This window comes from Wolffia australiana, chromosome 13, assembly GCF_029677425.1.
Source record: "Wolffia australiana isolate 7733 chromosome 13, ASM2967742v1".
Taxonomy (NCBI): domain Eukaryota; kingdom Viridiplantae; phylum Streptophyta; class Magnoliopsida; order Alismatales; family Araceae; genus Wolffia; species Wolffia australiana.
In genome coordinates, this window is record NC_135847.1 from 1,631,573 (window position 1) to 1,659,399 (window position 27,827).

General features: G+C 45.2%; 1 protein-coding gene across 1 annotated transcript in view; it reads left to right on the forward strand.

Moving 5' to 3' along the window:
- The first annotated feature begins 7,767 nt into the window (after nucleotides 1-7,767).
- The window catches only part of LOC144710838 (putative glycosyltransferase), a 31,426-nt gene continuing 11,366 nt past the window's right edge, over nucleotides 7,768-27,827 (forward strand). The window contains exons 1-6 of the mRNA XM_078584657.1: nucleotides 7,768-8,132; nucleotides 26,549-26,656; nucleotides 26,761-26,816; nucleotides 26,902-27,035; nucleotides 27,299-27,496; nucleotides 27,627-27,826. Of these exons, the coding sequence (XP_078440783.1) occupies nucleotides 7,957-8,132; nucleotides 26,549-26,656; nucleotides 26,761-26,816; nucleotides 26,902-27,035; nucleotides 27,299-27,496; nucleotides 27,627-27,826 (872 nt within the window). The 5' untranslated portion in view covers nucleotides 7,768-7,956. The remainder of the gene's footprint in view (nucleotides 8,133-26,548; nucleotides 26,657-26,760; nucleotides 26,817-26,901; nucleotides 27,036-27,298; nucleotides 27,497-27,626; nucleotide 27,827) is intronic.

The window sequence follows — 27,827 nt, forward strand, 5'->3', positions numbered from 1 at the left end:
TGAAGTGAAATGAGTCTTATGGAAATTGCAGTTTGGGCTGATTGATCAAGCTGATCATGATTAGGGGAGTATTATGTGAAGTGGCGATTAACTCTGTCAAATGATCTCGTGATACGAAGCTAGATGGTTCTTATTGTAAAGGAGACAGAGAGAGATAGGTATAGGCGGGGTGAGGGTGAGGCACGTCCGAGACGTGACACCCCGAATGTGACGGAAAGGATGATGGAATGTGACGGACGGTGACGCAAGGAAATTGTCGTCACGTCACCGTCCCGTCACGCGCCGCAGCATATACGAAAATTCCATCACGTTACGTCATGCGTCCCTCCGTTGGGCGTCCCGTCACGTCCACGTCACCGTGACGGCGTCACGTGAGAAAACCCTTCCTCTATTGATCCTTTTTCTCTCGCGTTCCTCTTTCCCGGTGACGTGCGATTATGTGAGATTTCGGCGACTCTCTCTCCCTCTTCCTGTTTCACGCACTTCTCTCTCTCTTGCTCTCGTTCCTCTCTCTCAGTCTCTCCCTCATTCTCTCTTATCCCTTGCTCTTCTCTCTCTCTCTCTAGTTCTTCTGTCTCCATCTTTCTCTCTCGTTCCTCGCTCTTCTCTCTCTCTGCATCTTTCTCTCTCGCTCCTCACTCTTCTCTCTCTCTCTCTCTCGTTCCTCTCTCTCCCTCTTTGTCTCTCGTTCCTCGTTCTTCTCTCTCTATCTCTCTCTCTCTCTTTCCTCTCTCGTTCCTCTCTCCCTCTTTCTCGCTTCTCTCTCTCTCTCTCTCTCTCGCTCCTCTCTCTGGCGCTCTTCTGTAGCTCTCTCGTTCCTCTCTCCCTCTTTCTCTCTGGCGCTCTTCTCTCGCTTTCGTTCCTCTTCTTGAAGATCCTCCATGACTCAGCAGAACTCAGGAGAGGATATAGAAGAGGAATATAGAGAATATAGAAGAGGAAGTAGTAGAGATAGGAGAAGAAGAAGCAAGAGGAAAGGGGAAGAGAGCCGCTGAAGCTTGTAGGAAGCTAGTCGGTTGGTCTTTCTCCCTCTCTCTTTCTCTTTGTTCATCTCCCTCTCATGCTCCTCTCTCGCTAGTGGCTATGTGTGCCCTTTTGTCTTTCTTTTTTCTATCTTTCTGTCTATCCTTCCTCTCTCTCTCTCTCTCTCGATATTTCATTCTATCTCTCTCTCTCTCTCTCTCTCTGTTTGTGGCTCGTTCGCTCTCTCTCTCTCTCTCTCTCTCTCTCTCTCTCCATTTGTGGCTCTCTCTCGATATCTCTTTCTATCTTTCTCTTTTAAATGTATTTAGAAATTTAACGTAACTACCGTCGTCCGTGACGGCCGTTCCGTCACGTCGCACGTCCAGGGCACCTCGTCATCGTCACGTCACTGTCACGTAAACCTCGTCACGCGTCACCATCACCATCACCGTCACCGCCACTACCTCTGAATTCTGTCACCGTCACCGTCACTACCTCTGAATTCTGTCACCATCACATCATCTGTCATGTTTCCGTCACGGTGATGTGTGACGTGACAGATGACGATTGCCGTTCCCTACCGCGGGGTAGACGTCGCGAAGAGGAAGACGATAGGCTGGTGGAGTGGATGTCGCCAAGGAGGTGGGATTCAGACAGAGTAAACATCATCTGCAAGATCACAATAGGATGATGCGTGCAAGATTTAATTACTTCTTGCACTCCACTATGGACGGACGGCTACATCATTTTAAGGGAGGTCATAAGATATGAAATAACAAAAATAAACTAGGAGTGTAGGGTTAATATCATAGTGTTTCCGAGGTATATTTGACGAGGAAAATAAGGGAGGATAAATATATTTTTTATGAATGTGTTAAAATTGAGTGGTTATGTTTTAATGGAGGAAATACAATCTTGTTGGTTGTATGGAATTGATGATTAGGCCCTGATGTTAGCCTGGTGCAATAATCTAATATTATTTAAAGGAGTATATTCATGAACTTTGTCTTTGTCAAGTTGGTTTGGGGGATTATTCTTTTGATTAGGAAAATGATGGAAAGTTGAATAAATCTTTTGCTAAACACATTAAATTTATTGACTGAAACTTATGATGCCATATCAGCAGCATGTGACCTGGGAATGTATGATTGGAATGGAACATTGATCTGGCTGGTCATGGGTGGGTCAGTAATCGGATCATTCTCAGGGAATCTATGTTCATAAACTTTGATCTCATCAAATGGTCATGTTTCCTTCTTGATTTTTGGGATAAATATGACAAACTTAAATATGAATACTTGTATTTATAAAAAAACATGCGATGAATTTAATGTCATTAATGAAAGGACGATAAGTCATGAAGCAATGGGAAGATTAATTCATAACTTTCTTAAAGCAATGGGTTGAATAGGAGAATAAAGAAAATCAGTTTCTGGTCAGATGGAAATTGACATTTAGCCTTTTTAGCTGGGGTGATATGATATTTATCTACCTTATCCATGTGGGATCATTACCTTAATCGTTATAAATTGACATATTGTTTGGTTTGTTTTTGGTGTTACAAAGATGAGTAGAAAAAATACATTAAAATCTTTGAACAGTTCACAAACATGTCCTCTATTTGATGGATGCATTATGTTACTTTTACTATGAAGATTGTTCTCTACAGATAATCTGTTAAATTTTTATTTCATCATTTTTGGTCTGTATAGTACCTGATATCCTCAAAGCTATGTGTGTAATTAGTGTCAATGTTGGCTTTGATTTTAATCAATCAATAAAAAAAAACTTGTACCCACTGAAATAAGTCTAGATAGTGGTAATTATGAATTGTCTCCGACGGTAATGTTGATTAGGGATTTAAAACTCCTTAAATGGTGATTAAAAAGACAAGAGGAGACACACAAAATATGAGACAATGGGACGAATGAAATGGAGAGATCTGAAGATGATGGGTAATATTTGTATATTTATATGAGTGATATTATATATTAGATAGTGATGTGTGCGAGATAATGGAAAAAGGGGATGGATGATGGAGTGAAACGATAAAAACGGGAGGAGAAGGTCATGTGGAGTTGATGATGACAAGATCAGTGGAGGACATCTACTTGAGTGTGCACTCATTGCCAAGACCGACATGAATTCCTTCTCAAACACTGCAAACCCGGAATAAGTGTTCACCTAAGATCTTCCACTAGTGCAATAGCTCCATCCCCTTAATAGGAGGTGAGATAGTTTAGACATCTAGCTCATGCATGGGATCATCGATGGGTGTATGCTCATTATCTGACAATAACTCATCTAGTGCTCCACTAGAAAAACATGTAGAGCTTCGCTAAATACCTTGTTGGGAAGTTTAAGGGTACCTTTCAACTAGTTTTGTAGGCCAAACTGCTTGCATAATGATACATTGCACTTATCATATTGTGTCGGCCCACATATTGTAGTGACTATCTCCTTGAGCCAAAGCAGGGCGTTGACCAACATAGATGAACCAAATTCATCAGACGTGTAGAGTTAATCAATATGTCTTTTGCTCCAAGGATATCGTTAGCATCTATAATGGACTGCTCTGATGGCACCTCTGTTACATGTAGGGAGCTTAGCCCAACTTGGAATACACGGTTATGATGTGCGCCATACAAAGCATGTGTCTACTTGCAATAAAATGAGTGTTTATCAGATTTTATTCTTCTTTAGAATACTAATCATTTTTTTATTTGATGCATTGTCTGAAGTCACCACACATACCTTTGCTTTCAACTCAAACTCCATAAAAACTTGGAGGATAATTGCACCCATGTTTTCTAGAATGTGTGCACCTTTCAATTAGCATATGCACAATCACACATTCACATAGTTTCCATGCAACATCTACCCAATGCACAGTTTCTAGTCATCCCTAAGAATGAAATGTTGTTATCTGAAGTCCATGTGTCATGTGTTAGTGATTAGCATGCAATGTGGGCCAATTTTCTTCATATGGTCTTCTTCATATCTGATGGATATTATGTGACCGTCAAGCAAATCACACTACCATGTTCATTTAAGTTCATTGGATAAAATATTTGCGTTCATTATTATTCTGTGTGATGTTTATAATGAAGTCCATGAATACGTGCAATGACTTAGTGAATTATGATGAGATCATAATACATAGATCACTAGTCTTTAAACATGTATTTTAAATATTCCTATTCGATGGATACTCTAGATGGACATCGAATTATCCAGATAGAATAGCACTAACTGATCCTACTTATACGATAAGTATAACTGATCTTGTGGCTATTAGTGTATCGACACTAAGGACACATAGTGTGTGCGCTTTGGAGAAAGAGTTCACTGAATTGCTTTGCATGAATCCCTAAATGGTATTATACCTAAACGCCAATCAGGTTGATTCATGTCATGGTTGTATAAGTGATCCATTGACCTGAGACACCAAGGACATCTCATGAGTGGACGACTACGTTTTGACTATAACTTATGAGCCTCAAATCATGGGATTCAAATAAGTTATATATCGGATGTAGTAAGAAGCTTACGGAGATGATTGAGTGGTCAAGACAGGATCATCCGCCCTCGGTATAAGAGGAGATTGACTCAAGGAAGACGATGCAAAAAAATCCCTGGCCATGGTAGTGAGGATATTGGAGAAGGCGTTCTCCAATGATCCCCGTTACGCATCAGTACTAATCGAATGACGGATTATGGTTTGACAATAAACCATACCCTAAGTCGTTCGAGAGTCTCGCACCGAGGATGGATTATAAATACATATTAAAGGTTCAATGAGAGAGTTCAAATACTACTTGGTATCGTCCGGAGCATGAGGTGTAGCTTGGCACCCCACGGGCTGGAAACTTAACCTATCGATTAGGTTAAATCTATCCTTAGTTAATTAATTTGTATGTCGATATAGTTAATTAATAAGGTTGATCAATAATTGTTATTGGGCCACGAAAGTTATTAATTAGAATGATACATGGGCCTAGAGGGTCACACACATAAGATCATAAGGGCATTGGTGAACATATTTTACTTTATAGGTTTTTGAGAAAATACTTAAGTAAAATATAAATAGGGAAGGGGCACTCATTTCAAGCACCCAGGCCAACCATATTTGAGAGCCCCCCTTTTCTCCACTCTGTTCTCTTCTCCACTCAACCAAGGAGAGGGTCTTCGTGGTGAGAAGATCTTTAAAATTTTGATGGAGAGTTGAAGAAGAAGAGGTGGAGATCCAAGCGCCAATTGATCGCATGAATACTTCTAGAGGTCAGGCACGTGAACTGCTTCAGAACAATCTCAATCTGAATAGGTCAAGGGTGGAAAAATTTCCCCAAAAGGTACATTTGATGTATTTATTTTGTATCAATTTCATGCTTTCGCATCATGGAAGGCACAGAATCCAACAGAAATATTCCATCATATAGAGTTTACTAATGAGAACTACGCTAAGCTTAATAGGACATTGGGTTGATGTGGTTAAAGAAGTAAATGAATTACTAAAAGGTGGGAATTTAGTAGTGGAAGTGCCTCAACACATTCTTTAGCATCATCCCACACAATATGAAAGAACATGGATCCCCAACCTGACCCATAGATCTGCTAAAGTAGATCAAGGAGTTGATCTGGTGAGCCAAAGTTAGTTTGGTTACAATACTTCCCACCTGCACCTACAACTATGTCTGCTGCTCTTGTGTGGCTGGCCCCTTGCCTTTGCAAAAGAATTGAGTTCAGTGTAGTCCATCATCCACCATTTGGTGACCTCAAAGGTTATGATTATACGAGTGAAGAGTGACCTTATTGACATAACCTCTGATTTGAGACATATGCTCAGAGGTTTGGATAGTGAGAAAGTGGACTTTCTTTGATAGGTGGAGTGCTTTGATCAAAATGATGAGTGTGGGCTGAATTAATCTAATAATTACCAAGTTATCAATAATTTTATATATCTCTCTCAAATTGTAATCATTACTCAATATTAATTATATTTCTTAATTTGAATCGTATCTTTATTATATTTTTCTCTTCAATCATACTATTTTTGAATGTTTAGCCTTTTGTCTTTCATATTCTCCTATCTATATTTTTTCTTATTGGAGCTTTATCATTATAATCATTTATGTCGTTCTCTCCATATTTCACCTTCATTTTATATCTTTGTGGCTCTTTCACTCTTTCCTCTCATGAAAATAAATTCATAACTCTCTCTGTCTAAAACCCCAATTATCCCCCATGCGACCAATCTCTCTTCTGGCCTTTTTAAGAATGGACCATGAGAAATGTTTGAATTGTTTTCTCACTGCGGAAGTTAAACAAATCGAAAAAGACAGTTTGAAGAAACTTGAAACCAAAAATACTTAGTGATGATGCCTACTCTTGCAATATTGAATTCACTGTAGTGTAGTTATTCAATGTCATCGTTTTAAGCAGGCAAGCACATGGTTTATAGAAGTATCTACTTGATTCTGGGCAACTTAAATATCATAGGCCTCTTCGTGATCAGCATTAGCAGAAATCGTCGTGAAAGTTATCACATGTATTTGTCTCATCAGGAAGGGAGGGCATCTCAAGTCGTGAATATCATTGAACTTTTCTTTCTAACCTAAGACTATAGTCCTTTACACTTAAATGGATTTTTTCACAAAAGCCCCTATCTTTAAATGTATATCTTGAATTTTCCATCGGACCTTTTTCTGAGGAGGACTGTGCATTATTGGTTTCTGACCCCATTTTTTGGAAACCTAAACACAAACCTAAGACAATGGAGATAAGGGATGGAATAAAAGGGAAATTTAGATCAATATAGAGATGATAAATGAAAGACATATTAACAATTAGAGAGAGATGAGGAATGAAAAAGAGATTAAGAATAAGTGGGAGATGGTGAATGAAAGAGATATTAATAATAGGAGATAGATGAGGAATGAAAAAGAGATTCATAATAAGAGAGGCGATGAATGAAAGAGAGATTATGAATAAGAGAGGGGTGCAGAACAAATTAGAGATTAAGAAGAAGAAGGAGATGATGAATGAAAGAAATATAAGAACTGAGATAAAGATTAGGAATGAAAGAGAGATTAGGAATGAGATATATATGATGAATGAAATGGAGATTGGTAGTGAGATATAGAGATGATGGATGCAAGATATATAAAGAATGAGAGAGAGACAAAAAAATACAGAGAGATGAGCAATGAGAGAAAGAGACAAAAAGAGAGTCAGGCAAAGAATGAGAGAGATATGCGGAATGAGAGAGAGACAGAAAAAGATAGATGAGTAATGAGAGAGAGAAAGATAGAGATGATAAATGAAAGGGAGAGACAGAAAGAGAGAGAGATGATGAATCAAAGGCAGAGATGATGAATAAGAGATATATATGATAAAGGAAAGGGAGAGACCTAAAGAGAGAGATTATGGATGAGACGGATATGATAAAAACAAAAAACAAAAAAATTATTAAAGACAGAAATATAGAGAGAAAAAATTATTTGAAAAAAAAATAAAAAGAGTGTGATAGGAAACAAAATAGATATATATCTATTTATATATATAGTCATGAGGTGAGAAATGATAGAGATATGAGACATGAAAGAGATAAGAGAAGCCAGGGAGAGAAATAAGAGAGAGCCTAGAGAGACAAGAGAGAGAAACATGAGATAGAGAGAGAAAAATAGAGAAGAGAAGAGAGAATATGATATATATATATATATATATATTGAGACAAAGATTAAGAGAGAGATAGAGATCAGGGAAAGGGAGGAGGGAATGAAACCACCGACCCAACGTTCTTCAAGAACACAATTCAAGATCATTTTTTAGAATTCTAAAATATTTATCCTGAAATTTGAAGGACACATAATAGAAATTGGGCCAAAAAAGTCAATCTTCTCAAGGAGGAAGAGAGTATAAAAGCTCGTTCCGTCTGGAACAACCAACGAGTTTCAGTTATTCCTCAACGCGTTTGTACTGCGATTTGGGAAGATGAAGAGGAAGAAGCGAGAGAGTAGCGAGGAAGAGACCGCCATGGAGGAGAATCGTAGCTTGGATCGAAGGTCAGATGGCCTTGGCAATCTCCGGATCTTGTCCGACGAGCTGATCTGCGCAGTGCTTAATCGGCTTACTCCTCGCGATCTCGGACGCCTTTCCTGCGTCAGCAGGTTCTCCTCCTTTCCTCTACTCGCATCAATTTCTTTTTAATAGTTTATATTCTCTTAGTTGGCTATGATAATCATATAATTCGTTGAATGTGATGATAATCCTGGAAAAAATGCGTCTACTGTGTTTAGAGCCTTTTCTAAGTCTCGCATTATGAGGCTCTTCCTTGTTAAATTTTTGTAGAATATGTTAAATTGGGAAAAACACAGTGCGAAACTTTTATTATTTTAATGTTTATTTGTAGACGTGCTGATATAACCGCGCGTTAGAGATGTTGATTTGATGTTTATTTCGAGGCTTTCCTATACACGCATCAATTTTTTATATATTTTGTTAGGTGGCTACGATAATCATGTAATTCGTTGCACGTGACGATAATCCTGGAAAAAATGCTTCTACTGTGATTAAAGCCTCTTGTCTAAGTCTCGCATTATGAGGCTCTTCTTCCGCGTTAAAACTATATTTTTTTTGTAGAATATATTAAATTAGGAAAAATACATTTGGAAACTTTTACTATATTAAAGTTTATTTGTAGAGTTGTGTAGATGATTGCGTGTTAGAGATGTTGGGATGATGTGTATACCTCATGAGGATAATTGCGAGGAGTGTCAGGAATTGGTAGCTTCTGCCGCAGGTTCAACCCCTCTGATCCAGTCGCTTTTGAAAGTATGCGCTCCGCTGAAAATGTCAGTTGCAAGTGTCGTTTTGAAGTCTGAAGGATGCTTGGTCTAACATCCCAGTGTGAGCATTGCCTGATTGTTATGAGTGTTTAACTTTGCAATCGATGCATGAGATTATGGCATTTTGGCAGCTTTACTCATACAGAATTGTTCCGTTGCATATTCAAAACTATCTTATAGACAGCAATCTGCTTTTGCAAATCAGAGGGAATTATTTTACTTTTATTGATGTATCCAAACGGAGGCACAGTCTATACATAACCATTTTGTAGTGAAGGTGGATTATTACAGTCCATTATATATGTTTGAAGAGCGGAAAATATACCATAATTAGACGACTGAACTGAAGCAAAAAGTTCATACAATTTTGCTATTTACTGTAAATGAATAGAAAAGTTCCTTCACGATTTTTTGTGCCCTACAAGATGCTTCTCCTTAAGTCGCTGCACTTTGAGGAGTTTTGGGTGAGCCTGCTTATTGGGTCGGCGTCTCTCATGGTTACGGCCTTGTATCATGTCAATACTCCCCCATAGTTTGATCAGCTTGTCCTTGAGCTGACAGTATGGAAGACGTTTATGGAGGACGGAGTTGAGTTTCCATAAGGCTTTGTGTTCTAGTGGATCTTTTCTCCATGTTAGGACTAGTAAATATAAGGAGGGTGTGCAAAATGCTGTGATTGTCTCTGCTATGACCACCCATTCTTTTATTCAGATCCTCCTCCATCACCCTAGTTGATGTCACTCTCCATGTATTTGCAAGTGTGGATGTAGGTCTTGATGTCACTCTCCATCTTCCACCTCTTTGTGTTCAAGATGCCGGTAGGAATCGGTCAGAGACTTGAAGGCCTGATGAGTCGTTTCTTGTGGAAAGGTGTCGGTCTCAACCAGGGTCGAGGGCTGGCACTGGTGGCATGGGATATCGTCTGCAGACCTACCAAACAAGGAGGCTTGGGTGTTCTTCACCTACAATGCATGGACACAACATTACTAACAAAGTGGGTGACATGGCTCATGCATCCTCAGGAGGACCTAGCCATCCAAATTCTGCGAGACAGCTATGGTCAGGGTTTAAACTGGGATGAGAAAGCGACCCCAGGCAGAGGAACGTCACCCTTCTGGATGGGCCTTCGACAGATTTTTCCCCAAGTTAGATACTTCCTCCTTGCCCGACTTGGCGATGGCTCCCTATTTGCTTTTGGGAAGACCCGTGGTCCTTGGATGGCCCTTTGAGGGAGACATTCTCTCGGCTCTATGCACTGGCCAGATGCCCTGATGCCACAGTGGCAGAATGTTGGGACAACATATGGAATCCGAGGGTAGACGGCGCTCTGTCAGACCATAGGGTGGCGGATTTCTTAGTCGTGCAACAAGCTTAAGTTCAGTGCTGGCCAAGACATGGCGAACAAGACCAATGGGTTTGGACAGGCGCTCCCTTTTCGGTTCGGAAGGCCTACATGAGCATATGCCAGGGAATTGAGGATCAACCAACTATCCAGGCATGTCGGGCCATTTGGCGCCTCAAGGTTCCACTAAAGGTTAAGATCTTTGGATGGCTCTTACTGCGCAAAAGACTGGTGACGCCGGTCTTCCGCTGGAGGATGTATCTTGATACCTCCACTACATGCACTTTATGCAAAAATGGTGACGAAGATTGCTACCACTTATCCTTCGTGTGCCCTTGATATGACCCTACCATGCACGTATGTGCGACGGAGGAGACGTACCAGACCCACACGTGCAGAGCCAAACGGGGGAGACGAATAGACATAAAGACTGAACCATAAAGAGGACGCCGAAGAGACGAATATGGGGGGGGGATGAAAGGTTCTGGCGAGGAGTGGAGACTCTTGAACTCGACCGAGGCTGGCTAGGGAGATCCTCCGTTCCTTCAAGAATACGACCTACCGATCTGGTGTGGTTGTGCTACCTTTCTTTCTTCTTTTCTTCTACAAACTTGTTCATAACTTGTTACAATTTGAGCTACATTTGGAGTTCTTGATCCAAGTTATTCCAGAAGTTACTCTTAATCGCTGGGAGTGTAACAACCCTTTCGCACGTTCAATCTGGGCCACCCAAGCACAACTGGTGGCGAATGTGACGTCAGAGGGAGCCTTTTGGGAGTTCTTAAGGCAAGGGGACCCTAGGAGGAGGGAGGAAGGGGGTTGAGCAATGACAGTACTCTGGGCAATATGGCTACACCGCAATGAGGGAATATTTAGGGGGTTAAGGTGTCCAAGGACAGGCTTGCCCACAAGGTCGAGGGTCTCATGGAATCATGGTTTGCTAGAAGGGTAATCAGATAAGGGAAGGGTTGGCCAGGTAGTGAGGAGAGTTTTAGCTTTCTTCACATGTAACTCTGGGTGATTACCGCTTTGTGGGGTGACCGCCTTAAATAACTTTTTAAAAAAAAACCCTGCCAAAGTAATTTCTGGCTGACCCGCTGGTGACTTCGACTTATAGTATGATGATTTGGTAGAAAGATCTTTTTTATAGAAGTCCCACCAACCAAAGAGTTAATATTGTATTTGCAATACCTTCTGCACAACAGGTTCCAACTTTAGGAATGAAAGAACCAGCCAGACGGGGTATGCTACTTACCAAACAGTGGTAGAGGTGCAACTTTAGGAGTGAAGATGAACTTAGGTGCGACGGAGAAAGAAATGAAGATGAATGTGTTTCGAAGTAAATTCATCTGAAGATTCTAAGAAGTCAACGTAGATGAAGATTCAGAAGAATGTAAATAAAAACTAAAAAACTTCTGTACTCGAAGTCGTAGAAGTTCTTTCACAACCTTGTTGTGTTAAATAAAGAATGACTGCCTTGCCAAGGAGAGACATGACCCTCGCCCTAGTGACGGAGTTTGCATCCTGGCCAAATACTTGACTCCGTAACCTCCTATCCCGGCTAAATATAGTCGCTTCATTCTCTTGGTGCGGTATTGTCGAATTGGACCAGCGATGGTACTCTACCATCATGATAACGATGAAGGGTTTATTACTGCCACCAATATGAAGCACAATGTTAGGAACAAAAAGCGCATAGTGCTAATCATTAATCAGAAAAAGGTGCAAGTTTAAGAGTGGGAGCAGAAAGAAAATCATAAAATGGGAGACTTTTTGAGATTTATGAGCAGAAGCGACTTAGAAGCGAACAACATCCAGCAAGGTCTGATTTTAGGAGGAAGACGAAGACCGGGTTATGTTATGTAAGAACATTAATAAACATTCTGAAGGTGATGCTAATGAATTAGTAACCCGACAGAACGAAGGCACGGCTTTATGAGCGTTCTTTAAGAAACCACCAAGCGCTCCCTCAGTGATGGTATGGAAATCTCTTAGCACTTACATGATGCAAGGAGGCAATCAAGATAGCACAAGTTACCCATTTTGGAGGAACTAAGGCCTGAAAAATCAAGTGGTGTCTCCTTTTTTGGACTGCTTATACAATGGACATGAGCTCCCATTCATACACCGACTTGGACTGTGCTTTAGTAGGAAGATGTTAAGACCCTGATAAGGATGTATCAAAGGCAGCTGGGGCCCAAAAAATCCTCTGTATTTTCGGCCCATAAAGGGGGCCAAAACTAATCCAGCCCATAAGGGTTATGACTCACAGTGCATCGTGAGACATAAGAGAAGAGGGAGATCGATTGAGAGAGCAGGAAAAAACCCTCGTAAGTCTTCTGCTTCCTCTTCCCTGTCCTTCTTTCCCTTCTTCTCTGCTCGCTCCACCCTAACCCTCTTTCCCTCCTTTCCCCTGCGGCCACCTCCAGGGGTATCGACAGCGCGGGCATAGGTGTACACGGCGACACAAGCAAGTGACTGCGGCTTTCCCGGGCTTCCCCTTCCCTATCTTCTATTCCTCTCATTTCTGTTTAACACCTAGCCAACCGTTGAACATTGTTGGATCGTAGAATTCAAATGTTCTCATTTGCTGAGAAAGAAGAGGGGTTCTATCAAAAAACATTGAGTAAAGTAAGCGATGGCTCGAAGCACAGGTTTAGGTTTGGCCTCAATGGGAAAATGGAGCACCTAACAACGCCTCTTCACAGACCAAGAACTAAGAGATCACCCCTTTTTGTCATTCTGGGGTGACGGAGGGATCGTACCATTCGAGCCTTTTTTTCATGCTTTTCTCGAAGGTCTGGATAAAGCAGCAATCAATAGGATTTCCCTTCCTTCCCAAAGGGAAGAACGTGAAATTATTTTTATCTATATCTTGACTCGAAATAGGAGCAGGTTTGAAAAAGGATCTTAGAGTGTCTAGGGTTGGGCCAGGAGGGTTTCTTAATGTCTTCTTTTTTCTTCCCATCAGAGTTTTTTCACAAAGACTTGCCATGGTAAGGGGGAAGGGTTGTATGCCATGGTAAGGGGGAACAAGCAAACCACACTTGTAGAGCGCAGTACAGCGGAGAGCTGTATGCTGCGTTCGGGAAGGATGAATCACTCCTGAAAAAGAATCTATTGATTCTCCCCCAATTACTTGGTTCGTAGGTGCGATGATTTACCTCACGGGCAAGGTCTCTGGTTCAAATCCAGGATGGCCCAGCGGCGCTAGGGAAAATAATAGAAGAAGCATTTGACTCCCTCATGCATGCTCCACTTGGCTCGGGGGAATATAGCTCAGTTGGTAGAGCTCCGCTCTTGCAGTTGGGTCTGTTGAACTCCATGCTAGGGCTTGGAGGAAGGAGAGGAATGAATTCCCTTAACTAGAATATACATGAGGAGGGGTATATATACCCTAGGAGAGAGAGAGAGGAGAATATGAGTTAGTGACAAGTGAGGGAGCCTAGTGGGTTTATAGATCATGACCCACTAGGATAGGCCTCTCACTAACAGCCCCCCGCAAGCGAGGTATGGATGTCATCCATGCCAAGCTTGGAGGTAGCACGAACAAGGAGAGGATTTGATAATCCCTTCGTGAGAACATCGGCCGCCTGGTCGGATGACGGCACGAAAGACAAGTCGAACAAGCCCTTGTCCATCGCTCCTTGAAGAAGTAGCGGTTGATCTCCATGTGCTTGATGCGACCCGTCTGGCCCGGATTTTGAGCCAAGGCAATAGCCGATTTGTTGTCACAATAAAAGTGGATCGGACGGGTGTACTCGACGCGAAGTTCGCGAAGCACCCCGTGAATCCACTGAGCCTCAGAGGCCCCATCCGCAAGTGCCCGGTATTCCGCCTCTGCACTCGAACGGGAGACACGATCCTGCTTGCTGCTTTTCCAGCTCACAGGGCCCCCGAAGACAAAGATGCAAAGGCCGGTGGTAGACCGGTAGTCCACAGTCGAGCCTGCATAGTCAGCGTCTGTATATACCTTTACAGTCGGCTCTGAGCTCCGGGGGAAGAGTAAACCCTTCCCGGGACAGCCCTTCAGGTACGCGAGCACCCGGTGAGCTGCCTGACGATGAATCTCATGCGGAGCATGCATGAACTGACTGAGAAGGCTAACTGCATAGCTGATGTCGGGACGCGTGTGGGTCAGATAGAGAAGTTTCCCCACCAACTGCTGATATTGATGGGTGCTGACTGGCGGAGAGTCACCCCCGGCGCCCAACTTGACGTTGGCCAATCGGTCATACCCGTCAAAGTCAGCAGGTCCACCGTATATTTCTGCTGGCTGATGAAGATACCACGAGCCGAGTAGGCCACCTCGAGCCCCAAGAAGTACCGGAGCTGACCAAGGGCCTTGATCTCGAACTCGCGGGCAAGGGAGCGGCTGAGGCGTGAAGCTTCGGCAGTGTCCGACCCGGTGATCAGGATGTCGTCCACATAAACGACCAGGATAGCGACCCCGGCCTCGCCGTGACGGAAGAAGAGAGTGGCTTCCCCATTGCTCTGGGTGTACCCTTCGGCGCGCATGACGGAGCTGAAGCGGCCGAACCACATCCGCGGTGACTGCTTCAGTCCATACAAGGACTTCCGCAGTCGGCAGACAGTCCCCGGAGGCCCGAGAGGGTAGCCCGGAGGATGATGCATGTAGACCTCCTCGGTAAGATCGCCATGAAGGAAGGCGTTCTTAACGTCGAACTGGCGAATCAACCACCCATGATGGCGGCCAGCGCCAGGAGGAGGCGGGCGGTGTCCATCTTCGCGACCGGAACGCGTCGAAGTAGTCGGCGCCGTGAGACTGAGTGAAGCCACGAGCCACGAGCCACGAGCGCGATTTGCGGCGTTCCAGGAAACCATCGGCGTTGTGCTTGGGGGTGTGAACCCACTTGCACGAGACGGCCGTCTTCCCGGGCGGGAGAGGAACCACATCCCACGCGTGGTTTTTGAGCAAGGCGCGCATCTCCTCATCCATCGCCGCTTTCCAATGAGGACAAGCGATAGCATCGGTTAAGCGGCGTGGAACGAAGACAGAGTCGATGCGGGTCAAAAACAGGCGGTAGGGAGTACTCAACCTGGCGAAGGAGCGATAGTGAGAGAGGGGGTAAAGGGAGTGCGGGTGCACTGGCGGACCCTTTACGCAGCGATAGGCAAGTCAGGAGTCATCGTCAGCCGGAGAAGAAGACGACTGAAATGGCTGGCGGAAGAGGAAGGCGAGAACTCAGCAGACGGGGAGGGAGCGGAAGCAGGAGGCGAGGATTCGGGGGAGGAAGATAATGGAGTAGGCGCAATGGGTGAGGAAGGAAGGCCGACCGGTGGAGGAGAAGAAGAGGAGGGTGGAACGACTGTGGGAGGAGAGACGACGGTGGGAGGAAAGGGAGCAGCGGGCTCCAGATCCAGATCCGGCTCCAAGTGGGGGGCCGGAGGAGACGAGGGAGAGAAGAAGGGTTGAAATTCAGAGAAGGTGACATTGGCGGAGACGAAAAACCGACGAGAAGAGGGATGAAAGCATTTATACCCTTTCTGAAGCGAAGAGTAGCCAACAAAGACGCATTTGAGCGCCCGGGCATCCAGCTTCGACAGGGAGGGCGTCGTGTCATGAACATATGCCGTGCAGCCAAAGACGCGGGGAAGAAGGTGAGTGCGGAGCTGCGCGGCGGGAAAGGCAGCCGACAACCGGTCAAGCGGAGGGCTGAACTGGAGGGTCGGGGTGGGCAGCCGGTTGATGAGATGAGTACTCGTCAGAACGGCTTCCCCCCAATAAGTCCACGGGACGTGGTAGTCTAGCAGGAGAGTGCGGGCAGTCGACGTGACATACCCAATACGCCGCTCGGCAAGGCCATTCTGCTCGGGCGTCACCACGCAAGACGTCTCGTGGAGAATCCCATGGGCGGTGAAATACGAGGTCAACTCCTGGTTGACGTAGTCCCGCGCATTGTCGGACCGGAACCGCTGAATAGTCCGGCCAAACTGAGTCTGAAGCATGGTGCAGAAGGCTTGAACAGTCGAGGAGACGGCGCTCTTGGACAGCAACAAGTAGGTCCACGTGTAACGGGTGGCCTCCTCCACAAAGATCAAGAACCACCGGTGTCCCTTCAGGCTGGCCTGTCGCGACGGACCCCATACATCGCTATGAATGCGATATAAGGGAACATCACTGTGAGAAGTCGACGGAGGAAGGAGGCCCGCGATGCCGCCAGTTTGCATGCATCACAAACAACAGAATAGAGGTCCAAGCCAGTACACAATGTCGGAAAAAGTCTTTTCAAAACATGGAAAGACGGATGCCCGAGCCGCTGGTGAGTGAGTAGAAGCCGCTGCCGGCGCTGGTCCTCGACCGTCAACAAGCACCGCTGCACCGGGGTCCCCGACCGCCCCCTCTCGTCCAACAGCAGTAGGCCATCCGAGCGCCTAATTCGCAAAGTCTTCCCCACCTTGTCAGTCAAAAAGATCCCATCAGACTGAATGTGGAACGAGCAATGGACCGCATCGACGAGTCGCTGCGGTGACATAAGTAAGGTCTGAAGGGACGGAACATGAAGGACGTTGTGAATGATACCAAGGCCATCCACATGGATCGACCCGATACCAGTCACGCGAAGCCGTCCCCCACCCGCCGTGTGGACAGCTCGACCACCAAGGTGCCGCTCGTAGGACAGAAACCGGTGGTTGAACGGGGTCATATGCTCTGTGGCCCCAGTATCAAGCACCCAGGTGGTATCCGAAACGAAGGGAGCTTGGAGGGCCGAGTGTCCACAATACCACTGATCTGACTTGGGAAGGAAGAACGCACCGAAGTCACTGAAGTGAGCCACGGTAGGCTGCGAAGAAGACGCGGTCTGCAGGGCAGCCAGCTGGGAGCTGATACGGGCAAGTTCGGCAGTCAGCTGGTCATTAGTCATGGCTGGATGGCTGGAGCTAGAGGGCGACGGGGCCGGTGCCTGGGCAAGATGGGCTCTGGCTTTGCGGGACCGGCGAGGCAGCGAGGCAGGAGCTGATGACGACGAGGCGGCCTCCGGATCTCGGGTACTGTCCAAAAATTTCTTGATGCACCGGGCCTCAAGATGATTGCTTACCGCGGTAGGAGCAAACCACCGGTGCCCGAGCCCGAAGAAGGCTTGGGCAGCAAGGAGGTTGCTCCGTAGGGCGGGACAGGAGGGCAGCACTCTCGCCGGGGGACTCGGCAGGCAGGTCCAGCAGCGGACGTTGACGACGAAGGCTGCTTTCAACCTCCGTCAACTCCTTAACCAGACCATCGAAGTCCGGAAGAGGAGTCTGGGAGTGAAGAGCCGGCGCGGACATACGCATATTCCGGATTCAGCTTGTCGAGAAATGACATGTAGCGGAGCTTGAGAGCATGGCGGTCGGCGCAGTCGGATCCCCCACCGGCATGTAATAGTCCACCTCGCGCCACAGGGTTTGGTGGGCAAGGCTATAGTCCATAATGGACATGGTGCCATGTCGGAGTGCACTCGCCCGCTCGGCCAAAGTAAAGATCTTCCAGTCATCAGCATCATGCCCGCAGTAGCGACGGGCGTGCTCCCAGATCTCCCGCGGAGTCGTCAGGTGGAGGAACTTGTCATAGACCTCCGAGAGAGAGTGTGAGTCAAGAGCCAGGAGTGGGCGAAGTACTGCTCGGCACTCCAGGCCGGGAAATGCGGGTCCGTGGACGGGAGGGCTGGCAGGTGAGATGTTTCTGGAGCAGACGGCGCGCAGAGTGTACTCGGCGAACTTCAGCCACGACATCAAGTTCGGAGCACTGAGGCGGCAGTTATCCGGGCGGAGGAGAGGAACACCGATTTTCGGCGGGAGTTCCCGGGCAAAGTCCGCCGCGGTGAGATCTGCTGGGGTTGGCGTCGGGGCGGTGGATGCAGACGGAGCACTGCCCATGCTGGAGGTAGTCGACATGATGGCAACCAGCAGCAGCGGCAGCGAACGAAGAACCGAACACGGTCCGACACTGCTGGCGGACAGTAGTTGCTGGCGGGCGCGGCGCGCAGGCGGCTGCTTGCGGGCGGCGGCTTGCGCGCGGGCGCTGCGCGCAGGCAGCTGCTTGCGGGCTGCTGGCGGGCGCGTCGCGCGGCGCTCCGTGCGGCGCTGCTAGCGGCGCTGCTCGCGGCGGCAGTGCGCGAGCGGGTGGCGCTGGCGGGCGCGTCACGCGGCGCTCGCTGCGGGTGCTGCTCGCGGCGCTGCTCGCGGCGGCAGTGCGCAGCGCGCGGCGCTGCTCGCAGGCGGCTGCTTGCGGGCGGCGGTTCGCGGGCGCTCCTTGCGGGCGCTGCTCGCGGGCGCTCCTTGCGGGCGCTGCTCGCGGGCGCTCCTTGCGGGCGCTGCTCGCGGGCGGCTGCTTGCGGGCGGCTGTTCGCGGGCGGCTGCTCGCGGGCAGCAGCGAAAAATGCCCCTCCCCTTTTCCCAAATCAAGGAAGCAGGGAGAGGAGATCCGCGAGCAAAGAACAGATTGAGAGGGTGATGGTGAAGAAGAAGGGAAGAAGAAGAAGAAGAAGAAGAAGAAGAAGAAGCCTGCACAAAGGCTTAGGGCTAGAGATGGGGATCAAGAGCTTGGCTCTGATACCATGTTGAACTCCATGCTAGGGCTTGGAGGAAGGAGAGGAATGAATTCCCTTAACTAGAATATACATGAGGAGGGGTATATATACCCTAGGAGAGAGAGAGAGGAGAATATGAGTTAGTGATAAGTGAGGGAGCCTAGTGGGTTTATAGAACATGACCCACTAGGATAGGCCTCTCACTAACAGGGTCGTTGCGATTACGGGTTGGATATCTCATTGTGCAGGCGGTAATGATAGTATCTTGTACCTGAACTGGTGGCTCACTTTTCTAAGTAATGGGGAAGAGGACCCAAACATGCCACTGAAAGTCTCTACTGAGACAAAGATGGGCTGTCAAGAATGTAGAGGAGGTAGGATGGGCAGTTGGTCAGATCTAGTATGGATCGTACATGGACCACTGGGGAATTGTCGGAGTCGGCTGCTCTCCTAGGGTTCCCTTATCTGGGATCACTAGGGAAGAGGATCAAGTTGGCACTTGCGAACACATAAGAACTGTTAGAAAACTTGGTCTCTTGTCCCATTGATGCTTCTCTCTCCTTCTGACAGCAAAAGTTCTGTGACTGCTAGGGTTTGAATAAGCCAAATGGAGTTGTTTCTATTCTGTCCATGCTGGTTAACCAGTCAATAAAAGAGGTCAGTGGACCCCACTCACGTATGGGATTTATTCCAGCGTGAAGTAAGTCACGTGAAACAGAATCAACAGGCCACTTATTACCGTGGCCCACTTACAACAGTTTAGATTCAAAACATAAAGAGATTGTGGCCAATTTACATGACTAAAGAAAAAGTAGCGTTAATTAGAGACATAAAGTGATGTCTCTAAAGAACAAGAAAAGTCCCCATGCATTGGTTCTGATATGACACCTGAAGCATTGGTTCTGATATGAACTCCTGGGAGAAGTCTTGTAGGGTGAGGATGGGCATCATTGACAATGCTCTCATTAGAGCCTCAAGTGCCAACTGAGTTTTCTCTGGCCATAGAAAGGTCCCTTTCGTGAGCAGTTGAGTCAAAGGCCATGCGAGGGTGGGATAACTGGCCTCAAAATTTCTGTACTTCCCTGTCAGGCCCAAAGACCCTAGTATGTCTCCGATGTTTGCAGGGGCTCACGGTTCACGATAACTTCTGCCTTCTCAGCATCAGTTACCCCTCCTTTAGACAAAACCCAATGCCTTCTCAGCATCCGCATCAGCATCAGTACTCTGATTGAGGCTGGTTTTACAAACACTATTTTGGGTTATTGTGGAATTGTTTCTCCCCCAGCAGTCTCATAGCTCTGTTCAATTGTTCATCATTTTGTCAATAAATTCACTGTAGATCAAGATATCATTGAAAAGTATTTGGATAAACCTCGTCAAGTGTGGCTGAAAGCTCATGTTCATCCGTGCTTGGAATGATGTTGGTGCATTGCACAACTCCGAAGGCTTCTCCACCTATTCTTAATCTGTGTTCTCGATGTGACCCTCGTGCATCTTGACATGATGGTAACCAGATTTCTGGTCCAAATTTGAGAAAAATATCATGGCATGCAATCTCTCTAATAATTTGTCCACCACCTCCAAATCTCCCTCCAAAGTTTTCCATATGGTAATCAATTGGAATCTCAGGAGGAGAAATCCCCAGCGTGCATAGGTCCACTGGGGGTTGCTCAGCCACTCTAGGCCCAGTATGATGTCGATGCTAAGATCCAGCCCAGTATCATCTCAGGGTCTGTTATTGCGGGATCCAGCCTTGCTTCCTTGGGACTGGAAGTCTTCATCCATTTGAAAGACTGATGTAACTTTCAAATCCAATTGGGAAGTAACATCAACCATCAGCCACCGGTTCCCAGACTTCGACGTAGCTGAAAAGGTAGATCTTCATTAGGGGCTATTGTTACATGACACGCTGTCTTGTGCAAACAGCAACAAGGACCAGTATAAATGGTTAACAACTGCAGAATGGCCATCTGATCCAGAGGCTGAAGAACAAGAACAATGGCATACTGTTAACTGCCTGGTGACAAATCCCTCCCAGGTACAAGTACTGTAGCTTTGCTGCTCAGGGGGTATCATCAATTCTTGAATACCTTATCAGGCAAGGAAGGGGAAAACTCTTTAATGCCCTCAACCCCAAGTGGATTCAGGGCGACAATAGACATTTCCTGTTGAGACAATTCTACCTCAGTAAACTCAAATCAAAAACTTAAATTGTGTGGAAATGCTCGGTCAATATGTTTATCAGTTTTAGGTTTTTCCCTTCTTCCTGAAGTCAATATTTTCAATTACTTCGTAATGTGATAGTAATCACTTCCAGAAGCTTAATAAAGGTTATAAGGTTATCAGAAGGTTTGACAAGGTTGCGAAGGTTGTAAAGAAATGGCATCTATAACTTCCCTACCTAGACCTTTCCACAGGCCAATTAGTTGCCAGATGGGGCATGGTTTTGTTGAAAAGCATCCTGTGGACGAGTCAAATTCTTTCATAATTCAACCAATTATATTAAATGGTATTCTTTACATTGAGCTGCATGAGTACTAAAACTTGATTTGCCGCTTGTTCATCCAGTACCTTTAGTGTTTTTGACTTTGCCCCTCTGGGAAAGTGTTTTTGGTAATCCACAACATGCATCTGGGTGTAGTTCTTTGAAACTAGACATGATTTTTAGTGATTAATCTCGGCCTCAGTTGTTTATCTATTTGCATGCACCTATGTTTTACTCCATGAGCTTCTATACCCAGGGCGAAGGAACTGGATCCTTGTACATAACCAACTTCCTCTTCAATCTGAATTACAGTCTCATGTTTTGGGTTGGTCAGAGTGGAGGATACAGGAACTCGTTAAGTGCGCTACCTATCAAATCCCTACAGGAACTCTTGGGTGGTTCAAGGTTATCAATTTGTGGACTATTTTTTGTTGTGGGATATAAGTTGGGTTGATCCTTCGGACTGAAATTCCACAGTAGTGCTTTGTGGATTCAATATTCATTGACTGTCAGAAGGATCATCTCTTCCTTAATGTTCTTTCAATGTTCCATAGGATGTAGATTTAATAATTAATTGGGGATTTGATTTCATCAGAAGGTTTACTCTCATTAAATGAAAATTCCCTAAGAGCTGGTGAAAAACGTTATTGTATCCCATCTGGGTATTTGAGCAACCTATGTTAACATGCTTCATCAATCTGGGATCCAACTTGCCCAGGTTGCTTAGATCAACAAGGCATTCGCGCCCATTTCTCTCAAGGAGAAAATTTGTGCACATTCTATTGGGGTCCTATTTTCTCGTTTTTTCCAACTAGGGATTAATGAAATGGATAGTCGTAAAGATTACTTCACCAAAAATCTTAGGCTTGGTGCACTATGGTAACGAGTTTTTAGCCTTATCTAATGTGTGCCCAATATCCTCTCTGGTGGTCCATTATGTTGGGTATGTTGATACATCAGGTTTCACATATAATGCATTTGTATGAAAGAAAGAATTTAAAATGTTTTTCAGTGAAGGTGTTGTTAGATGTGCAAGGACTTTAATAGTGATCTGAAACTGGTTCTTGCTAATGAACAAAAATGAGCTAAATGTGTGATAATTAGAACACCTTTAATCACATAGACCCTGCAAATTCTGGTGCAATCTTCAACAAGAGCAACAAACTATCCTTACCCAAAACAATTGACTGGTGAAGAATGCAGACATCATTGTGGACTAAATAATATGGAGCCAATTGTGTTGACTATAAACTCAACTACAGAGCTTGTTTGTGTTTTGCCATTTGACGCACATCACAAATATAATAGTCCATCTGTTTCCCTTTAATAATTCTAGAAATGTTGAGACTGGCACTGCTGAAATGGGACCATGAAATATTATGGAGCTGATATACGTTGTGCAAGACAATTGGATGGCGTCAATAGTGACCAAATTGAGCTCACTGCTACAGGAGGTAAGAACTGCTTAATCGAATGTTGATAATGATGACTTGTTCCCAGAGATTATTACTCCAGCCTTCTCCTGTCGCGATAGAGGCAGCAGGCATCCGAAAGACCCCCATCAATTCCCACCTTGAGGATGAACCACTCTGTGGCGGGATGATAATCATGCATTTTTAATGACAGGGCCAAAGATTACATCTAAGACAGTGGTGCTCCAGCAAACATCCACATCTGGGATTGGGAATTGACCATAAAATTTAATCTGATAAAAAATCTGATTAATTCACGCCACTTCTGGGTGGATCCAATGATCAACCACAGGTGAGGATTCTTGATCAGATCTGATCAATTGGCTGGTCACAATACTGATGTTACGATTGCCAATATGTAATTGATCAAATCATGATCTGTACTGTCTCGCTGATCAAAATTATTTGCTCAGAGGGACCAGTCCTACCTCAGACTCCTAGTTGTTGTATCTATGGCACTCTGTTGGTTGCAGCTGGAAGAAAAAAATTCAGGTTAGACTGCAGCTATTGGGTTTCCTTTTCTGGAGTACTGCACAGAGGGATGAATAATCAAGCATGAGCAGGAGGGGGTAACTGTGAGGCCCCCAATCCGCTTGGGTTTCCGCAGCAGCAGTGATGCACCCAACATCTACAACAACGGTGCGGCTGCTGCTCGGGGCCTAGGGCGACCCCAGGCACACCTCAGATGCATTGCGCATGATGACGAGGCCCCTTGTAGGTGCGCTACCGGCAGTGTCCCACACAGACAAGGCGTCTTGCCACCAGTTCGCAAGAGCGGAAACGCTACGCGTGCTCCTAGCAGCAGTGGTGACCAAAATTGCGCTGCACATGCGGGAGGTCTTTTCGCCAGCTTCAGCAAATGCGCCACTGCTGAAAGTGGGCATGCGCGTGCTCCGGGCGTGCCCTGCACGCAACCTTGGGCAGCAACACCCATCCTGGTTCTAGGCGCCAAATAACACAGAGTCGATGCTACTGGTCTTTGCGCAAAACATTGGTTGACCAGGGTAGGTGCTGATGCGGTTAGGGAGATCTCGTGCTTGGTACCACAACCTCTGGGCGCTGCATAGAGGTGTCAGATCTGGAGGAGGCCTTGGAGAAAATCATTTGCCAAAAGTCCCACAGGCACGTGGTGATTGACTGGGGCCTTGCGCGCACAATGCAGGACTGGAACAGTGGAATTGACATTCCAGCCATGAGTCAGGTGAGATGACCCGGAGGGTTGGGTGCAGTGCCTTCCTGCCATTGCTGATGTAATGACCAAGTGCCAGATTACCAAGATCGTGCCGGCGCATAGCCAGGCGCAGTCAACTCTCTCAAGGGGGCGACCCCACTACTTCTCCTCAACTCTAACATACTCAAAGACTTCCATTGCGATTGCAAAGGCTGCTTGACTTGGTGATCAAGATTAACGCTGGTATGCTGCTAAACTGTGAATTTGGCCCGTGCAAGTTTAGCTGCTTGACAGAAGCATTCTACCATGGCATCTCAAAGCCCTGCACAGCACTGGGAGACAATACCAATCCCGTACAGAGCCCAAAATTCGCAGAAGAGAAGCCCAAGAGCCAGTTTGGGATTCAACAATTTCCTACAAAACTGATAAGAACCTTCCCAGGAATTACTTGGATAAGAGAAATAAGAAAAACCTTATGACATGTGTCCTTTAAAGCAGCACATGTGGAACCAGACAAGCGGGCATCCCCACCCATAAATATAGGTCAAACAGAAGAACCAAGACAGGACTTATTCTTGGAAGTTCACTGGGATGACTTGTTCCTGGGCGCAGAGATCCTCCAGCGCAAACTAGAGCATGTCAGATCTGGCATGTTTCTTCTTATCTTGTACCATCTTATATCTTCTACTATGTGCTCTACATCTTCACTGTTGTCTCGCTGCTTGGAACTCTGTACATTCTGGAAATCATTACTTTTTCTGGCAACCCTCAGTCTACGCAATTAAGATTCTTTGAGAGACTCTGTTATCTTGCGAGAAATGAGAGGAGATGAGAGGAAGAGAATGCTCCAGCCTTGGGCGGCGCCTGGTGAGGAAGAATAGTAAAAGAAAAACTCCAAAAGATGCATCTCATTAGGGTTTCTTGTGGCTCCCCCTTTAAAGGGTCGAGTTTACAGGGGTGACATGTGACTTTCTGTCAGAGTCACATTTTACCTAGAGTCACATGTGACTCACTTAAGGTCACATGTGTGACCACTTAAGTAAAGGTCACACGTGTGACTTTACTCGCATTAAATGAAGATAAAAGCTCCCCTTTGTGGGGTCTAAACTACAGGAATGCTCCTGCTCCTCGATCTGGTAGATCTCAGTCCAACAGACTCTCTTGATTTGTTTTGAAGAAATCAATAGACTATTGATATGTCTAGAAGGTGGAGCAATACAAGAAAGATCTATCAGGGATTTATGTCAAATTACTCAGAGTGCAGCATGAGACTTGGAGGCAGAAAACGTCACTTTGATCCGAGCAAAAAACTGAGAGACGGCCGAAATAGCGCTGGCCTTTGAAAAGTGATATAGGAGCTCCTCAAACAGAAGTGCCGTTTGAGGAGAAGGTTTGATTTAGTCATCAGTATCCTTAGCTTATCTTTGTCTTGAATGTTTGTCTATGCCTTGTGCGCAATTTCCAAGCTGGAAATGAAGTTGTTCATTTACCAGCTGGAAGGGAGTGTTACACTTCATGGGGATCTTGTTTCCTTATTCTCATGTCTTTTATGTAATGTAGTAATGTGTTACGTTCTTGTAACTCCAAACGAAATTTTGTAATTCCAAATAGTCCAAATAGTTCTCAACACGTAAGATCCATAGGCCAGCAGGCCGAAGTAGAAAAGGTAGAAGAAGATAGGGGGATAGAGGAGGAAGAAGGTGGCGGGGTAGACACGCCCGAGCAAGCGGAGTGGACACGCTTGGACTCGTTCCGGTGACCGTCACGCGCAGGGGTGGTCGTCTGCAACGAGAAGGGTCAGCGATGGCCTTCGATGGAGAAAGATGCACGAAGCACTTACAGAGTCAAAAGCCCGTTCTTGCTCCTTGCCGTCCAGGTGAAATAGGTGACCCTAGTGGGCGGCCCGCGTGGGCTTGGGCCTGCGTTCATAGATACGATGCCGTATCGTATCATAATGGCCCTCAGATGCTCTTCCAAGGATGTCTAAATCTTAACTCGAAAACACATCTAATGCATCGGGTCGCTTGAGAAAAAGCACTCAATCCAGACAAAACATCCCTACTCATGACGATCGATATCCTGCCAGATCCGCAAATGCCTTGATTGCTCTGCCGGCTGCAGTCCCTGCCTTTTAGAACATCCGAACACCTTTTCAGAATGACTGTATTGTCATTGTCTCCCTTCTGCCTCTTATATTGAACATCCGAACACCTTTTCCAAATGACTGTATCGTCCTTGTCCCCCTTCTGCCTCTTATATTGCCTTTTTGTCTTCTGCCTCCTTGCGTAACTGTCATCAGGCGGTTACGTTTTAGGTGCAGATGGTGTGGTCCCCATGTGTCCTGTGTCTTGATGCTTCATTGGTCAGTTGTCTTACCCCTGGCAAACCGCAGGGCCTCTCTTCTCTGGGCTCAGTCCTTAAACAGAATCAGGATCATATTAGTCTCTTATGCCTATATAAAGCAGACGGAATGGATGGGAAGTTTTTTCGCCTCAAATGGCCTTCCTTTATCTCATCCATCTTCCTCCCACTCAAAGCTTAACCTTTACCTATTTTCCTCAATGAATCTTGATATTTTGTGTCACTATTTTGTTCATGTCTTATCTTTCCGTTCTCTGACATCTTGTTAGATTAACTGATTGCTAGTTATTTATGTTGATATGTTTTTGCATATTGTTCTATTTCTCTAAATATTGCACCAAATTTCCACTTTCTGAATGAGTCAACCAATTTTATGCAGTGTTATGTACATACTGTGCAATGAAGAGCCTCTCTGGATGAGCCAGTGCCTCAGAACTCCTGGCCCACTAAACTACATGAGCTCCTGGAAGAACACCACATTACATCGGTAGGCATCCGTTGCCTGATGTTTTAGTATCCTTTTTTAAGCTTAAGTTTTTATTTCTTTTATTCTCTAACTTTTTTAACATTGTGAAGTTTTCATTTTTACAGAGAGAATCTTCTCAACGAATTAAAGGAGCATTGTGAAAAGCGTCTTAAGTTTGATGGTGGAAAATTTCACTCTTCACATTTTTTTCTGTTGCTGGATTGGTTATGAATTTCAATTTGATAATATTCTTTTTCATGGTACAGGATTCAGCTCATTGTATCTTTACAGAAGATGGTATCGTTGTTTTACAGCTTTAGATGGATTTGTTAACGATAATGGTTGCCTCGAGAGAAAACAAACATTGTCAGCTGACTTTTCGATTGATTACTCTAAACCGGTATAGTTTTAACCTTTTTTGTTTTGTTACAAAAGAAATATTTTTCCTATTAAGCATTGGACGCGCAGATTACTTTTTCGTACTTGCACATAATCGTTTGAATGAGAGGCTCGATGTTTGCATGCCCCCTTATTTTTGAAGCTAAAATCATGCCATCTGCAGGAAATATTTATTAAATAGTCTAGGATGTCTTTGTAGTTTTCATTTCAGTATTCTTATCCTCTGTTTTTTGTACTGATCTTGTTAAAACATCCTTGTCTTAGGTTTTACTTACTGATTTAGCAAAAACGTGGCCTGCGAGGAAAACGTGGACAATTGACCAGCTTGTTCAGAATTACAGTGATATTTCATTCAGAATATCTCAGCGAAGTTCTAGGAAGATAACAATGAAACTCAAGGACTATGTCTCATATATGTCATGGCAGCATGATGAGGATCCTCTTTATATTTTTGATGAAAAGGTAACTTTCGAAGTTTTAATGAGTTAAAATGATAATGATTAATCATTTATTCTCTTTATTAAATTGTACTTAAATACTTGACTAAGCTAGGCTTTTGGACTATTTTATGTGCTTGACAACTGATTAATAGTTTGGAGAATCTGCGCCGAGTTTGCTGAAGGATTACACAGTTCCTTCTTTCTTCAGAGAAGACTATTTCGATGTTTTAGATGAGGAAAAAAGACCACCTTTTAGATGGTTAATCATTGGTCCTGCACGATCTGGTGCATCATGGCATGTTGATCCTGCCCTTACGAGTGCCTGGAACACACTTCTCGTAGGCAGAAAAAGG